We start from the raw sequence: 17,592 nt of genomic DNA, 5'->3' as shown, positions 1-17,592 counted from the left end.
TCCTGTAGAACATGAGTGAAGTGACTGGAAATGGGGATGAGTGCCAGGTAGACCTCTGGAGGCCAGGCAGTGCATTGTCCCTTCTCCAACCCCTCTCCCCCCAAGAGGAGCCACAGAGCGGTGAAGTGGGTGGTGCCACCCTGGCAATTACCCAAGGACCTGACCCACACAATTTACAGGTGCTTTTGCTACATAATCCATGCCACTAAGACAGGAAGTAAAAGCATCTCTACCTAATACACAGAAACAAACACAGAAAGGCTGCCAAATTGAAGAGGCAAAGAAATATGGCCCAAATGAAAGAGTAGAACAGGATCCCAGAAGAAGAACAAAATGAAATGGAGACAACCAACCTATCAGATGCAGAGTTCAAAACACTGGTAATAAGGATGCTCAGAGAACTCACTGAGTACATCAAAAAAAAATAAAGGAAGGAATAAAGTTTACACAAAGTGAAATAAAGAAAAATAAACAGGAAATCAACAGTGAAGGGGAGGAAGCCAATATTCAAACAAATGATTTGGAACAAAAGGAAGAAGTAAACATTTGACCAGGACAGAAAGAAGAAACAAGAATTCAAAAAAAATGAGGAGAGGATAGGAACCTCTGGGATAATTTTAAATGTACCAGTATTCAAATCATAGGGGTGCCAGAGAAGAAGAGGAAGAGCAAGAAATTGAAAACATATTTGAAAAAGTAATGAAAGAAAACTTCCCTGATTTGGTGAAGGAAATAGACATACAGGTCCAAGAAGCACAGAGTCCCAACCCAGATGGACACAAAGAGGGCCACAGCAAGGTACATCATAATTAAAATGCCAAAGGTTAAAGATAAAGAGAGAATCTTAAAAGCAGCAAGAGAAAAGCAGAGAGTTACCTACAAAGGAGTTCCCATAAGACTATCAGCTGATTTCCCAAAAGAAACTTTGCAGGCAAGAAAGGATTGGCAAGAAGTATTCAAAGTGATGAAAAGCAAGGACCTACAACCTAGATTACTCTGTCCAGCAAAGCTATCATTTAGCATGGAAGGACAGATGAAGTGATTCCTAGACAAGGCAAAGCTGAAGGAGTTCATCACCACCCAGCCATTATTATATGAAATGTTAAAGGGACTTATTTAAGAAAAAGGAGAAGATCAAAACTATGAACCTTAAAATGACAACAGACTCACAACTATCAACAACTAAATATCAAAAACAAAAACAGAAACAAAAACAAACTAAGGAAACAACCAGAACAGGAACAGAATCATAGATACAGAGATCATTTTGAGGGTTATCACTAGGAGGGGAAAGGGGAAGTATGGGGGAAATGGTGCAAGGATTAAGAAGGATAATTGGTAGGAACAAGATAGATAGGCTGATATCAAGAATAATATAAGAAAGGTAGAAGTCAAAGAACTTACACAAATGACCCCTGGACAGGAACTAAGGCGGGTGGGGTTGATGGAGGGAAGGCAGGTGCTGGGCAGAGAGGGGAAAAGAGGGAAAAATTAGGACAACTGTAACGGCACAATCAATAAAATATACTAAAAAGAAAAGATGATTTGAACTAGTCATTAAATTTAGAAGATAAAACTCCTCTGTACTGTAATTCTTACTCTTAGTAACTCATAACGAGGATAGTTCAGGCTTTAGAAAAGACTGGGAGGAAACCTGCTCTCACAGCACCGGTAGGCACTCTGGTTCAACTCTGTCTGGGTCAAGTACCTCACGTCTCCATGCTTTAGTTTCCTCATCTGAGGTAAGGCTTTCTGGCTGTCAAGCACATTTCTTAGCCGTTGTACCTCCAGACATCTGATGTTCCTACTGGTAGGGCCGCATCAGGATCCATTCATGCGGGAGAGGGCAGAATTGGTGTTCTTGTATAATCCATCTATGTAAGACGATACAAGTTTCCTCCTCCTTTGATTTATTTCATAAAATCAGCCATTGTTATGTTACCGCCTGGTTGCACCTTCTTTTTTCCAACCCTGATCATTCCCTGGCACTGGAGTTATCCGGTGCCCTCTGGATCCCCAAACTCATGCCCAGGTACAATGCTCTGACCCAGCCTGGCTGCTCTGGCTAGGTCCCTAGTCTAGATGCTCTCCATACCTTTCTGCCTGGGAAAGCTCACTACCTTCTGACCCATTCCCTAGACTGGTAACTAACTGGAACTCTGTTAGTGACCAGTATTGGTAACAATAATTATTATTCCTTTTTGAGCTTCCTTTTTGGCTCTGGCAGAATGCTGGAAACTTTAATGACATTACCTCATTTCATTCTCACACAGCACAAGTCATTTGTGCGTAAAGACGGGTTATATAATTTGGCTAAGGTTTAGAGGGAAGAAAGTCAGTGGAATTCAAACTCATGTAGTTGGATTTTAGACTTGTGATCTTTCTCTCTCACACACACACACACACACACACTCACTGCTGCTCCCCCAGTAATGGCTTTTCTGTATTGTTTCCATTTTAATAGGAATCCTCAAAACCTTAAACCAAATGAGTGAAGAACAGCGCCATTTCAGATTGCCAGGGGTAGAATGGTTTTGGAAAGGCGTCCTTTGAGGCTCCACGGGCTCTCTCAGAATAGAGTTATGTGCTCTTGATTTCTGCCTGTCAGGATTTAGAGTTGTTCTCACATATCCAAAGTGACTCTTGAATTGTTTCCGACTCAAAAATCAATACCCACATTTCTGTCACTCCCATCAAGCCAAAATCAATAGTTCACCCTGGTAAAAGTAAATGGCTCTTAAAACAGAGCCCTCGTTCCCATGATCCTGTCCTCGTCACTACCAAGAAACTAAAAAGGTAGCAGCGGATGATTTATTTCATCTTATTTGTATGCAAACCTTTTCAGTGATCAGTTGATTAAGAGTTCCTTACACGGCAACTCCATCTGCATCTGGGTCCTGTGGAATTCAATAATGTGCTAAATCCTGGTAGTCGTGGAGAATGCTCATTGACATCTCGTGACTCACTGGGTACCAAAAATGCAAGGGATGCTTCAGTGTAATTTGAAGTTAAGCCAAAGTTAAAGAATTTTGTTACTTTGTGAATTACTTTTCTTAACTAGACAACAATTTAATCATAGACATCCTAAGGGTTATAGCAAGACATTGACAGATTACGGTAATAATTCAAATGAACACCGCGTATTCTCTTTCTCATCCAGCTTTGTAACAAGTAGTACCTACTTTTTAATGAATGGAGAATGCCACCCTTGTCTTATAATGTCCTTGATTATGCTTTTATTGCTTCTGCAGCTATCTACCTTTATGGTTCAGGTGAAAGGCTTTCTTTCAGATAAGAGAAAACGGGAATTTGGAAAGGAAAAGGTCTGTAACCCTTATTAAGTAGATCTTTGTTTTCCCAAGTTGTACTTTGGGAAACAAAGAAGCAGTTGGTGCAGGGGAGGACCAGGGGCCACTTGGTTTTCAGGTTGTATTAGCAAAATAATTTCTGGTCCTTCTCCCCCCGCCTGTTGTCAATAGCGGAGCCCATTACAGAGCTCCAAACACCGTCCAGTGAGTCAGGCCTGGACTGTCGCCCTCCCAGTCACTCTTCCCATTGGCATCGCCTCCAACTTTGGAGCCAGGCTGCCTTCCACCTCCACCACGTATTGACTAGGAAACTCTTGGAAAATTCCTTAATCTGTCTGAGCCCCCCTTTTCTCACTCACCTATTATTGTGGGTATTAAATAAAATATCACAGCGGAATGAGCCGGCAGCGTGCCTAGAGCACAGCAAGCACTGCACAGTGTGAGTCCCTGCCTGTCACCAGAGCTCCGGACACGTGCACCCTGGGGAATGAGGTCATGGAGGAGTACCTGGGCAGTGACAAGGGAGAGCCAAACACAGGGAACCGGGCATTTGCACACAATTCAAGGTCTTTTTAACTGTGCTCTGGACTCAATTACAAAATTTGACAGGCAAAAGAAACAGAACTACATAAACTCGGCTTGTCCAAGGCTTTTTGTTCCAGCCACTGCCTCAAGGCTGTTTCAGAGAAGAGAAATCATGACTCCAAAGAGTCCTTGTCCTGCCCAGTTATCTCGGCCTCTGTTGCCAGGGAAGCCGTGGCTCCAAAACAAAGGTACATGGAGAGATTTGTCCATTGTGAGCACTAATATGACTTACGTTAGCCAAGAGCTGGATTTTCTTTCACGTTATTGAACAGACCTTTTTCTTCATGAATTGTCTCTCCATCTCCTTCTGCCTTCTGCTGGGGAAAGAAGGTTACTCCCCTCAGGCCTGGGCCCCTCTTGGCTCCGCAATTCTCCTAGAAGCTTTCCCAAAACATCAGGCTCCCCCAGCTTCCTGTTACAGCCAACAGGTTTTCCACAGCCTCTTTGTGAGTGCTCTTGCATAATGATTTTGTCTGGGCTTGCTCAAGAAGCATTCCAGGCCCGGTGCTATGAGAACGTTTTCTAGTTTCAGCACATAAAGTACTTGCTACGTTATCTTTAATCTCTTCAAAGAACGTAAGAGGAAAGGTGAATTTATAGTCCAGGAGTCAAATCCAATACAAAGACATGAGTTTATTTTTCCTTTTAGTTGCACACATAGCATTTATCCCCCCAACATATTCATTGCATTTTTCACACAGCAAAGTTGACAAAAGTTTACAGCGAATCCTCATATACCCACTTCCATGATTCAACAATTAACGTTTTACTCTCCTTGCCTTATCACATAGCTGTTCATCAGAATCTCTATCCCTTTAGCCATCTATATCAATCCTTGCTTTTTTATGCATTTCAAAGTAATTACAGACATCAGTACTCTTCCTCCTAAGTATTTCAGTATGCTAGAGTTCAGGAAGAAATGTATACGTCTTAAGTATGCATTTGCTTACTTCATGCATATACCTAGATAACCCAAACCCCTATCAGGAGAGCATTGGCAGAAAGTCCCCTCCTGCCCCTCCCATTCAATCCCCATCTGCAGAAGCGACCACTCTTCTCAATTTTTTCCACCATGGGTTGGTTTTGTCTGTTCTAGAAAGTCATAGAAATGGAATTTTCATAGGTTCTTTTTGTAGAAGACTTTCACTCACTGTAATGTTTTTTCAATATATCCATGTCATTGCATGCATCGGTGATTGTTCCTTCGTATTGCTGAGTAAGATTCCATTCTACGAATATAACCCTTCTCTTGCTTGCCCTGCTTCCAGTTTTTGTGGCTATCATGAGAAAGCTGCTCAGAACAATACTGCACAAGAGTTTTTTGTTTTGTTTTGTTTTGTTTTGCTTTTTCATTTCTCTTGGGTAATCTAGGAGTAGACTTTCTGGGTCATAGAATGCGTGTATGTTTAGTTTTATAATAATTTGCCTGAACTTTTCCCAGAGTGATTGTACCATTTACACTCCCACCAATAATCTAGTAGCTCCAAATCCTGACCAACATTTGATGTCCTCAGCCTGAGCCACCTGGTAGGTGTATGACAGTATCTAATTGTGGTTTCAATTTAAATTCCCCCAGCGACCAATGGTGTAGAGCACTTTGTCATTACACGGTACTTTTACTGACAATTTAGCATACCATCAGTTAAAATACCAAGAGGTTTCACGTAAGAATTCAAATATTCAGCTTTTATGAAACATTAAAGGACTTAGCAAGACTGGGCTTATATTTCCACATGGGGACAATCAACAGAAGCTGAGTGGTGGCCGTCCCTTTAGGGCAGTTGCCCTTCAGCTCCCCACAGTCCTTTACCCTCTCGGTAACTCCCCAGTACGTAGGCCCAGGAACAATTGCCATACATCATCACATTGGCAGGCTTGTCTTTTAAGAAGAAAGCGAGCTCTTACTTGAGCCCGTGTCATTATCAATACTGGAAACGTGAGAAGTAGATCAAGCGGGCCTTATTAAACTTCAGGAAAAGGTGGGAAGACCACATCTCTTTGTGTCAATGAGAAAATATTTCTACAACGCTTAATATGTAAATTAAATGGGTCGATTTTGAAAGATTGCAATTTAAGGCTCTATAATGAAACTGCCTGGCTTTCCTCGTTTTTATTATCTGCCTGGCCCCTTTAGGATTTTGAGTTTGCAACTCTTATAATGGAGCACTTAAATTGATAAATTGTGTCTCAAGATTGCCCTAACTGGGGGTGATTTAGCTATATAAAGAGATCTAATTCCATGTCCTTTTATTGAAAAAGGGGAAAAAAGAAACACTTCAATAATACTTCATTTAGAATACTTCCTGTGTTATAAAACATTGAGACTGAAATTTGTTTCACTTTCTGAAATTCTATAATTTTGCTTTTAATTCCAGGACTGTAAGTGGAAAATGTATATGGAGATGGATGGGGATGAAATTGCAATAACCTACATCAAAGATGTGACATTCAACACTAACCTACCTGATGCAGAGATTGTAAAGATGACAAAGGTAGGGTTCTATTTATGGCTTAAAAGCTTTTTTGAATTCACTGATACCAAACAAAGACATTAAAATACCCCAGCAGTGTGCTTTTGTGCTGTTGACGCTCACATCAGCTCAGCCTCTGGCTGGCTGTTGAAAGGCACATTTTATTTAGCAGATTGAGACCATAATAGTTTTTTGTTAAAATTCCACTTATGCCGTGTGAACTAAAAAGTACTACACCAAGTGTCGTTTCATTTTTTCATTTTTTCTACCTTCCTTTATGCATATTCTATCTTTTACTAAAGAAAAGAAAATGCTGAAGATGAAAATATTTACCTTGAATTTTGGGCCATGTGAAACTTGGAAAAACTTAGGAGGAAGGCTTTCTGGTTGGGTTCAATTTCTTGAAAGACAGAGAGGAGTGTAGTGATGAGGCATGCGTTGAAGTCAACACAGCTTCCTGGACTTCACACGTGTGAATTCCTGCAGTGGCCAGGGAGCATGTTCCTGCTTAAGGTCAGTGGTAAAAGCCTGTCCATTAAGACACTGAAGAAAGACTTAAAGAAATGCTTAGCTTCTCCTCAAACTAAAAATAAAAAAACAAATTCATTTCCATCCCAATCACACTGAAAAAATACATATGAGACTTCAACTGTAGAAGGTCAACCACTTCAGGTATGTAACCACAGCATCAACAGGACAATCACCCGAAACTTCACACAAGCCATTAACTCTTGTACACTAGTAAGTGCATATTTGGTTTCAGTGGAGAAAATGGGGTCGGTAGCAAAGAACCACCAGGGTATGCGCACACGTGGGGGAACGAAAAAACGCTCCTCAAAGCTACTGCATTAGACTTGCAAATGTGTTCCCTTCCCAGGCATAAAATTGCTAAACACCCAAGTCCTTTTAATTGACAAGTGTGTTCATCAAGTAGGCTCATTTGATATTCATTGTTTGATTTCCCTGAGTAACGGAGTTGTGTCGGTGGTGCTATTTATCTGTAATGGTTAGGATATGGTTGGAACTTTCCTTTACTTTGCCAGGACATGTTGATGTGACGTCTGAAGACTGGACAGGTACTTCCTCCCACCTACCTGTGTGTCTCTTAGGCGCAGCAGTTGTTCGTCACTTCAGTGTCATTTAGAAACAGGATCCAAGCCATTGCCTGCTAACAGCAGGAAGGTGTTCACAGCAGAAATAACAGGCTGGAGGTGGAAAACCGAGTACAGGTGTTTTTACTGTAATGCCACATACGCGTCCTCGAGGAGCCACACCATCTACAAAATCGCACACTGACATTAACAGGGCTTATATGGAAAACAGGCTTGTGGCAGACCACTCGAAATCTGGAGAACTTTTCAGCACTAATGGCAGCAATAATGATTTGAACTAAAACACCACCACCAAACACACAAACAACCCCACTAGCCCAGTTAAATCTCAGCCGCATTTGCTTTGTCCCAGCTCACAGCCACTAAGTCATTTGCAGTTTTTAACCTGGAATAAAGGTGGGTTGGGGGAGGAGAGGGGAGATTCATTTCTAATAATGACCATTTTTATCAAAATTAAATTAGGACCCAAGATATACACTTCTTCATGAATCCTTCATTTTTTAAAAAGATTTTATTTATTTATTTTTAGAAAGGGAAGGGAGGAAGAAAGAGAGAGAGAAACATCAATGTGTGGTTGCTGGGGGCCGTGGCCTGCAACCCAGGCATGTTCCCTGACTAGGAATCGAACCTGTGACACTTTGGTTCACAGCCCGCACTCAGTCCACTGAGCTACGCCAGCCAGGGCATGAATCCTTCATTTTAATACAGCAGGGAACTGATTCCACAGTCTCGTTTGCAAGCGCAGCTCAGCCGGACGGCCAGGCAGAGTGGAAAGCAGAGGGGCTGTGGGAGCCTCTGTACCAGCCAGTGCTTGCACTCAAAGGAGGCACTTCTGAGTCTCCTTATATTGCTAAGGCTTTCTCTTCATTGGAAGAAAGCGTTCCGCTGACGCTTCAAAATATTAACATGAATTAATGACCTAATGATAGGATTCAGTAATATATCAGAAAAGAGAAAATTGTGGGAGAGACCGGGACTAGATGTTTGTAAATATATGAAAAGATGTCTTATGAAAACCAAAACCCCAGACATTAGCACGTGGTGAGCAATCACATGTGAATAACGTGACTCTCATGAGAATCTGACTTTATGCCCGTTCGCCGAGTATGTGCGGGGCAGCTGGCGTCAGTGAGACAGGCTGCAGCCGGGCAGGCCAGGCCGCATCATTGCCCTACAGCGTTTAACTTGTGTTTTTCAGCCCCCCTTTGTGATGGAGAAGTGGGTTGTCGGGATAATGGAAAATCAGACTGTAGAATGTACTGTCACATATGAGGTAAGCTTGGGGCTGGGCGGGCTGGCGGGGCTGGTGGCTCTACCATCGGTTTCTCAATAGGGATTTATTTACTCCCTCAGAGCACTTAAAAGTTATTTCAACAACATGAATATAGGAAGATCAATATAATTACTCAAAGTGTTGGGAAGGAAAGAGAATAGGATACACTTGCCTGGCAGAGATTGAGGTCGTTTTCATTCATTCATCAGCTGATGACTGAGCACCTCCTATATGCCTCATAATGTGTTAGGCACTGGGAATCCCAGTGACCAAAACAGAGATGCTTAGAGTTGAAGTGTGAGGGTAGATCAGTGATTCTGCACAGGGACTGACTCAACTCATACTACCACCTAGGGGTGAGGGGGGTCTGTTATCAAAAACATATCCCATAGATTTTATATGGAAAATTACAAAAACTTACACTTTAAAAATATGCTATTAAAATTAAAATTCATATATTTAGCAAATACCTACTGACGAGGCCTGTTCTGTGATTACGATAGACTGAATCTATACTCTCATGAGGCCTGTATTCCAGTGGGGGTAGATAGCTAATAAACAGGCAACAAATAAGTAAGTAATGTCAGGGAGTGATAAGTGCTAACCAGAAAATAGTGAGCCTCCAGCATGAGATCTCATGACTGGGAAGGCCTCTCCTCTGAGGAGGAGGAAGCAGGGAACAGCAGAGGAAAGGCCAGGGCCAGCTCCTGAGCACAGAGGACAATGACAAAGCTAGAGAGGTGGGTGGAGCTGGAACAAGGAGCCTCGTAGCCAATGTGAGGATTTGGGATTTACTGGAAGTACCATGGGGAGTCAAGTGCTGAAAATCATCTGATTATGTTCTGAAAATTAGCACGACTTCGTGGCTGGTGGGACATACAGGGTAGAGAAACCTGGCAGGCATGGGCAGAGGGGAACAGTTACAGCCCAGAGTCTTGGCACTCATGGAGATAGTAGTATGCACCTATCATCAGTAGGACGTGTGTTTCATTCATTCATTTAAGAAACAGTAAGGATTGACCGTGAACTAGGCACCATAAGAGGAGCTTATATCTGTTTTATCTCATTGATCTTGTGTCAGTTTGGAAAGACAGGCAGCCTTATCTTCAATTGGCAGCTAGGGAAGACAGGCTGGGAGAGATGAAGGTAGCCCTGAGGTCTGGAGCAGTCAGTGTTATTGGTGGAGTCCACCCAGGTCCTCTGACTGTAAATACAGTTTCTCTTTTCTTCAGCTGTCCTGTCTGTTCCCTTCCCAGCAGCGAGGTGTAGGAAGTCGGCCTCAAATTGGACTGTGTCCACTGCTGCCACCTTCTGAGCCGTCGGGTCTTCTGAGTGGGTCTTCTGAGCCGCCAGGGTCTGGCTTCCCAGCATTAGAATCCAGACCCTGCCCAGTTCACCTCCCGGGGTGGCTGGATGCTAGAGCCAGTAGTGTGATGGCAGTCACGTATCCTCACCAGCCAGGTGCCAGCCTCTCAGGGGCAAGGCACCTGAGAATGAGCATTATTTGTCAAAGTGTTGCCTGTAGGACACAAAATCTAAAAAAGGAGGTTGATTGGTTTTGAGGAACTCGGAATCTAGACTCTTCTGGATGACCGGTCCACACCACCCAGGAGAAGCCCTCTGTTTACAAACTGGACAGTTACAACAGCCGGATTTCATCTCTGCCTCCTGTCTGGAGACACACCATACCGAATTCTTCTCTTGTCCTTCTCTCTCCCCTTCCTCTTCCTCCTCCTCAGACTCCATGACGACATGCCACTGGTGATTGTAACTGTCACTTCAGGACTTTTTGAACATATTTTCATAAGCTTACTGAATCCTGAGAGGCTCTTCACTCTGAGTTGTGGCACCTGGTGATTAGGGAGGTTTCGGGACAAAAAAGGAGTGTGTCTTGGTCTGCTGTCCTCTTCTTTTTGAAACCCAGTTCTCAACTCTCTTCCGTCTTACTTGGCGTCTGCTGCCCTGCCCTCTCAGTGGGGCAGTAGTGCCACCAGGCTACCCGCACCTACCCAGCTACTCTGATGAGCAGAGGAGTCTTGGGCAAAATGGAGGTCAGGTTTTTATTTATTCAACAAAGTATCAGTTTTCCAGTACTATAAACAGGAGAAATTGTTTTTCATTTCTTATTTAAAAGGCGGTAAGTTGAGCTTTGCCAAATATAATAAATTCTGGGAGAAGACAACCACCTTCTTAATGACTATAATCCACTAAGGAATAAAGTGCTATCATCTGAAATAAAGTGGTTAAAATTTGCCTTTTAATCAAATTACTGTATTTAGGCAAATTGTACAAATATGCCACCTAATGCACTTACAATAGTAGTGTTCTAAGGAGTTCCACTGAAGTGATGTGATAACCTGATTTTCTTTCCTTCCTGTTTTGTAAACATGTGTATATACCCTGTCGTGGGTTTCTCTACTTTTTTTACAGAGCGATGTTAAAACTCCAAAAAGCACTAAACATGTTCATTCGATCCAGTGGAATAGAACGAAACCTAAGGATGCAGTGAAAGTTGTCCAACTTGCCATTCAGACACTGTTCCCCAACTCAGAGGACAACCCCAGAAGCAGGTCAGACTCAAGTAAGTCACGTGTGTGCTGGACTAGATTCCAACACCTAGCTACCAAAGTCTCACACCAGGGACACGTGCCAGTCTGTGAGTAGATACAGCTTTCTAATATAATACGTCCCTCTTCTGTTTTTTGAATATTGGTTTTAAATGGTTAAATATTGGTTTTATAGGCTTAGGAGCATATTGTAATAAATTTTCAATAGTTAGATAACTATGATAAAAGATGAAAATCTATGGTTGATTATGTTATATTGGTACATAAAACGTACATGTCTACTTATACACATATACATATTTAGTTTTCAAAATCGTAGATAAAGATATTGATCTTTGATGTCCAGCAAACATTCCTAAGAAGCCACTGCTGTCACTGGGGCAACTTCCTGAGTCCTGAACACGTGGATACCTCAAAGCCCAGGAATGACACAAGGAGGGGGAAGAGAGGAAGGGAGGGAGGGAGGGGGAAAATAAAGGTCAGGGAGAACAGGAAAAGGAAAAACATGAAATGCATATGATGGATAGTGTTAATGGCAATTACGGATGGTATAAAGAAACAGTTTAGAAACAACTTGGAAAAAGGCCGGCTGACTTGATGGTAAATTGGTCATTGTTTGGTAGATTCAGGGAAGAGGTTCTGATCTTCAGCTTTGTAGGCCCAGACACTTGAACACAACCCACAGTCCGGTTCTGCAGGACTGTAACAAGCTGAAAAACACACAGGAGACGGATGCCTCAACCCCATGCAGTTCGGTTTTTACCATGAGAAATATACTGCAAACAAACCAGAAATCAATGTTTTCTCATCAGTGTGTTTTGTCCCAGTAAGAAAATACACCTGAGAAGCCGTATCACAGGGTTTTTGGTCGGCATGGAGACAAAGTACCCTGATGGCTAATGTCACTGAGTTATGAGACCCTACCTACATGTCCTCTACGATAAGGGCTGGCTTGCCAACCACACCAGATATTTTTAAATGTCCACCAGCCAGGAGGCCCAGAATCCTGGACAATACTTCAAATCCACCAACAAATTCTTTGACAGCATGCTGGACCTGCCTTCCTCTGTCAACACAATACTTGGCTATTTTCTTTCACGATAATCACAAGCAGATACTCTGACCACCATGATGGGGCCTGAGCTTTAGCCAGCCTTCTCAGCCACAAACACATCTTCAAACATCTCTTACAGCATGCTGTCTCTACACGTGATTAACCCATAGAGTAGGTAGTGACCCTCACTAGCTTCTCTACAGAAGGCCCTCTGTTTCTAAGTTCTTTCTTCTGCTAATTCAACAGTCTTGTGTTGCATGCTTACTATCATGCCTTTAAGGACTTCTTACTATAATAATTTTTCCTGCCAACACACAATACCTGCCAACTGCTTCCGAATTTTACATTGTACAAATCCCACCACTTGAGGCTCACCAAAGAGATACTTTATTAGTCCCAACTCCAGATTCCCTGGGGTAAGACTTATTGGTACTATTGTTTTCAAGCATCCTCCTCTGGACCAATTAACTGTGTCCAGAGGGGCAGGTAGTGGTGGGTGGTGAGGACATACTGTCCAAGATACTGTAACCATGTGGGTGGAGACATTCCCAAAAGCTAGCAATGGGTAGACATCTAACAGGTGTCCCCTACTTCTCTTAAATCTCAATCTTTTGGGAGAAAGCAAATTATGTCTCTAAGAGTGTACACAGGACTAGTCAGTGCTGTTCAATCTCCCAGCAGAGTGGCTTTGGGTAAACCTTTCCCTCTGATTATTAACTACAGAGGTTGAAGGGGCCTTGACTTCCCTTTGACTTACTCCAGTTTTAGCTAGTTTGCCTCCCTTCCTTCCCCTTTGTGTTTCTTTTTGCCATTTGATGTGGAAGCTCAGAAGACCACCTGGATCAGCTAGAATATATTTTTTCAGCTGCAAGTAGCAGGAAATCCCACTTCAACGGACTCCTTCCCAGTAGTACAAAGCGTGGTCCCAAGACCAGCAGCCTCGGGATCATGGGCACTTGTTAGAAATGCAAATTCTCAAGCTCACCCCAGACCTTACTGGGGGTAAGGACCAGCACTCCACATTTTAGTAACTGCCCCCCGCCAGGTGACTCCAAGCATTCTAAAGTTCTTAATCCATGAGTCTTAACATACTAAAGTGTATCTTCCATAACAAGAAGTTCAAAGGTAGGCTGGGGTCCAGGTGCAGTAAGATGAGCCAGCTCAACTACATTAAGGATGAGGAATAAACCTTTTCTTCTTTCCACTCTGCCATCCTTAATGTTGCCTTTGCCCTCATCCTAGTACCTCTCATGTTCTCAGTTATCACATAAAGATACAGCATGGCAATGCACAGAGGGAATAAGAGGTCCATCCTTTCCTTGTTCTCATGTTTAGGAATGAGAAAGACTTGCCTAGAAACCCCCAGCAGATTACCCCTCAGTTTACTTTGGCCAAAACCAAGCATCATGTCCATTCCCAGACATGACATTACTACATGTGGCTTGGACTAATCTTAGTCTGCCACTAGAGCCAGAATGTGGTCAGCTTTCCTGGACACACATGGCTCCATGCAGGGGGCTGAACACCGGACAAAATCAGGGTTCTGTTGGAAGCTCAAGGTCAGAGAAGTCAAGGTGAAAGGAGAAAGGCATTGTGGTGGATAAAGGCTGTGAGGAATGCCTGGACATAAAAGGTCACCTGTATCTGGACAGTCACTGCAGAGGTGTGTGTGAGTCACCTTGTGCAGAGCGGTGAGGGAGGCAACTTGCTGGCAGAGAGAAATGGGCATCCTCTGATCTCCTCCAGAACCTCCATCTGACGCGCAGGGTCCGAGGAGCTCAGGGAGGACCACCAGGAATTCAAGAATGTGGGCAACCTAGTTCAGGCCCTAGAGAAGACAGGAAACATCCTGAGAGTGAGAAACTTGCTTATTCATTGAAATACGTACCAAATGGTTGTTAATTGACCATTTTCTTTTACCTTAACTCCTTTCTGTTTACCATGAAGCTTCATTTTCCATGCAAAAAAATGTGTTTTTCTTATTCCTAATCCTCAGGAATCTCTCCTCTGGAGATATGAACTGCCTTTCTTCCAAACACTCGCTAGCTGTCTCAACTGTAGGAATCCAATTTCTTTTATCTGCATTTAGAGTTCTCGAGGCTTTAAAAGTGCTGGCTGGCAAAAATCCTTTTATTTACTAAATGTGCCCCTGCCATCCAAACATATTTAACCAGTGATTTCAGAAGTGGCAATATGGTGAAGTGGGAAGAAGATGGGGTTTAGAAGGATCTGGAATTACTACTGTGTGACCCTGGGCTAGTTACTTGTTTCCCAAACTTTTTTCTCCCTTATAGAATAAGATTATTAGTATTTACCTGAGAAGATTATTGAGAGGATTAAATGAGATAATATAAGTAAAGCATATGGAACAGGTCCAAACATATAGCATATACTCGGTAAGTTGTAAATGCCTTTTTAAATAAGTATTTATAGCCCTGGCTGGTGTGGCTCAGTGGACTGAGCATCCACCTGTGAATCAAAAGGTCACAGGTTCAATTCCCAGTCAGGGCATATGCCTGGGCTGCAGGCCAGGTCCTGAGTTGGGGGCGTGTGAGAGGCAACCAGTTGATGTTTCTCTTGCACTTCAATGTTTCCCTCCATCTCTTTCTCCCTCCCTTCCACTGTCTAAAATCAAAAATAAATAAATAAGCATTTATAATAATAAAAGTGATGTTCTTATACCTAACCTAGAATTTCTATGAATGGAAAAGCTTAGAGCATTCCAAACAGGCTTGAATCATCCAGAGACAGGCTTATGAATTAGGCGTGCAGCTTTGCAGCTTTGCTGTGGCTTAAGAGACGCTGATTTCCATTTCTTCTGCAGGTGCTGATTGCGAGTGGTTAGACACTCTGAGGATGTGGCAGATTGCATCCAACGCTTCTCTACAGCGTTCCCAGAGCAATCCTATCCTGGGGTCACAATTCTTCCCCTACTTCAACGACCAGGATTCCTATGCTTCTGCTGTGAGGCGGACCCAAGGGCCCATTAAGTATCAACAGATCACACCTATAAACCAATCCAGAAGCTCCTCTCCTACCCAGTATGGGCTGACCAAAAACCTCTCCTCTTTACATCTCAACTCCAGGGACAGTGGCTTTTCCAGTCGTGCTGCTGACAGTTCTTCAGAGAGGGCTCAGTCCTTAGGTAGAAGTGGGAACAAATACAGCCGCGGTAGTACATCACTCGGTTCATCTCCTAGAGGAAGGTACAGTGGAAAGAGTCAGCATTTCACTCCTTCCAGAGAGAGATATCCTGAAAAATTCTACAGAGTTAACCAGTCAGCACTCAATACACATCAATCATCTGCCTCGAAGCGAAGCCCAAATGACCACCATCGACCCCGGACCATACCAGGGATGCCTTTGCACCCTAACACTGACTCGGGAGCTAGCGAAGAAGAGAACAAAGCCAGTGAAGGAGGATGGACAAAAGTGGAGTACCGGAAGAAGCCCCAGAGGCGCTCTCCTGCCAAGACTAACAGAGAAAGAGCCAGAGGAAGCTACCGCGGGAGGAGAACCTTTTGATGAATTGAACTAGATGAGTTATCCTAAGCAAGCTTTAAAAAAAAAAAAAAAGAATGGACTTTGATAATATGATACCTTCGGATAGAACTAAAAAGACAACTTTCCCATTTTTAGACTTGGGGAGAACTTTCTAATTGAAACTATTGCCAAACTACAACTAAAATTATGGATGGTGGTTGACCAATAAGAGTAACTAGACTTAAATAATAACTGTACATATTTTTCCCCTGAAATAACACTTTTAGAGGAGGGAATAAGCCATCATATTACCCTAATGACTGCTGGTCTGGTTTTCAGGGCCTCAACTAGGGGGAGGTTAAGTGGGGCCTGCATCTTGGGTGCAAGATCTAAGGAAGCACCCAAAGCTCAGTAATCAGGAGAAATCATATGCTAATGTAATATTTAAATAAGTGAAAATTAATGCAAAAAATGTGACCAAAAATAATAAAAATCCTAGGTAAAGACAAAATCAATATTAATGATTTTTCTTTTTGTCTAAGGCTCTCAGATGTCTTGGCAAGGTGCTGTTACTGATCCCGTCTTTATTTCAAATTTTGATATTTTGTTCATCATGAATTTTTTGCATTAATTTTCTTTTTAAAGATATTGCATTAAAATAACATATATCTTAATTACTGAGGTGTTTGGTTTTAAGGGGGGGGGGTTGATGCCCCCCCGGCTAAATTTTGTGCCCAAGGCAAGTCCTCACTTGCCTCACCGTAGTCTTAACATTGCTGGTTAGTATTTATTTTAGTAATATATTTGGGTTTTTATTGTGGTCAGAGATGAACACATTTGGTTTGTCATTTTTAAGCAATAAAAAATGTTATCTCCTGGCTGGTGTGTCTCAGTTGGTTGGAATACTGTCCCATAGACCAAAGGGTCATGGGTTCGATTCCCAGTCAGGGCAGATACCCAGGTTGTGGGTACCATCCCTAGTTGGAGAGTGTATGAGAAGGCAAACAATACATGCTTCTCTCTCATATCAATGTTCATTTCTCTCTCCCCCCACCTTCCTCTCTCTCTGAAAACAATGAAAAAATGTCCTCAATGAGGTTTAATAAAAAGTGTTATTGAACTTAATGTGATTATGATGCATATCTCAATGCGTATCTCACTCATTAGTACTCATCAGAAATCAAGGATCCAAACTGCCTAGGAGATTTGTGGTTATTTCTTTTCCTAAGCAACCTGGGGCTTTTGAGTATTATTTTCTACATTTTACCAAAGAGGAGCAAAGAGGAAAAAGAATAACAACAGTCCATAAAGACCGTTGGGATATCAGAAAATCCAAAATCCAACACAGAGCAGGATAATAATGTCACAAGCTAAAAGCCAGAGAAATTTAAAATTCCCACATCCCTGTTCCAGCAAAACAGTAGGCACTACCCTAGCAGCAAGAAAGCACTAGGCAGCTGGGGGTGAAGAGGTGACCAGTGTGGATGCCGAGGAAACTGCCTGCCCTTTAGGGCGGGAATTGTGGGATCCAACCACAATTCAACTGTGAAATTCCTCATATTTTACAAACCAAAAGGCAGGGGGCATCAAACTTATTAAGTGTCAAATAAATAAATGTCACTTTCAATATGTTCTGAGATTCTGTTCAATGTTCACTCACCCTGAATATCGAGTGTCCCCTGCCTTGTGCAGGGTTCACGGTGCCCTGTAGGCATCCTGACGACACACTGGTAATTTTG

The 17,592-nt window shown here is 42.6% G+C and overlaps 1 protein-coding gene across 3 annotated transcripts in view; it reads left to right on the top strand.

The window, feature by feature from the left end:
• The window catches only part of MAP3K20 (mitogen-activated protein kinase kinase kinase 20), a 160,548-nt gene extending 144,591 nt beyond the window's left edge, over positions 1–15,957 (top strand). For 2 of the 3 annotated variants that reach the window (XM_028509228.2, XM_036023283.1), the window contains 4 exons: positions 6,269–6,385; positions 8,675–8,749; positions 11,180–11,330; positions 15,195–15,957. In XM_028509228.2, the coding sequence (XP_028365029.1) occupies positions 6,269–6,385; positions 8,675–8,749; positions 11,180–11,330; positions 15,195–15,895 (1,044 nt within the window). In that variant the 3' untranslated portion in view covers positions 15,896–15,957. The remainder of the gene's footprint in view (positions 1–6,268; positions 6,386–8,674; positions 8,750–11,179; positions 11,331–15,194) is intronic. The other variant, XM_036023282.1, reaches the window with a different exon arrangement.
• Positions 15,958–17,592: the final 1,635 nt, after the last annotated feature.

Source organism: Phyllostomus discolor, chromosome 4 (genome assembly GCF_004126475.2).
Source record: "Phyllostomus discolor isolate MPI-MPIP mPhyDis1 chromosome 4, mPhyDis1.pri.v3, whole genome shotgun sequence".
NCBI classification, from domain to species: Eukaryota; Metazoa; Chordata; class Mammalia; order Chiroptera; family Phyllostomidae; genus Phyllostomus; species Phyllostomus discolor.
This window is presented reverse-complemented; position numbering and strand designations above follow the sequence as displayed.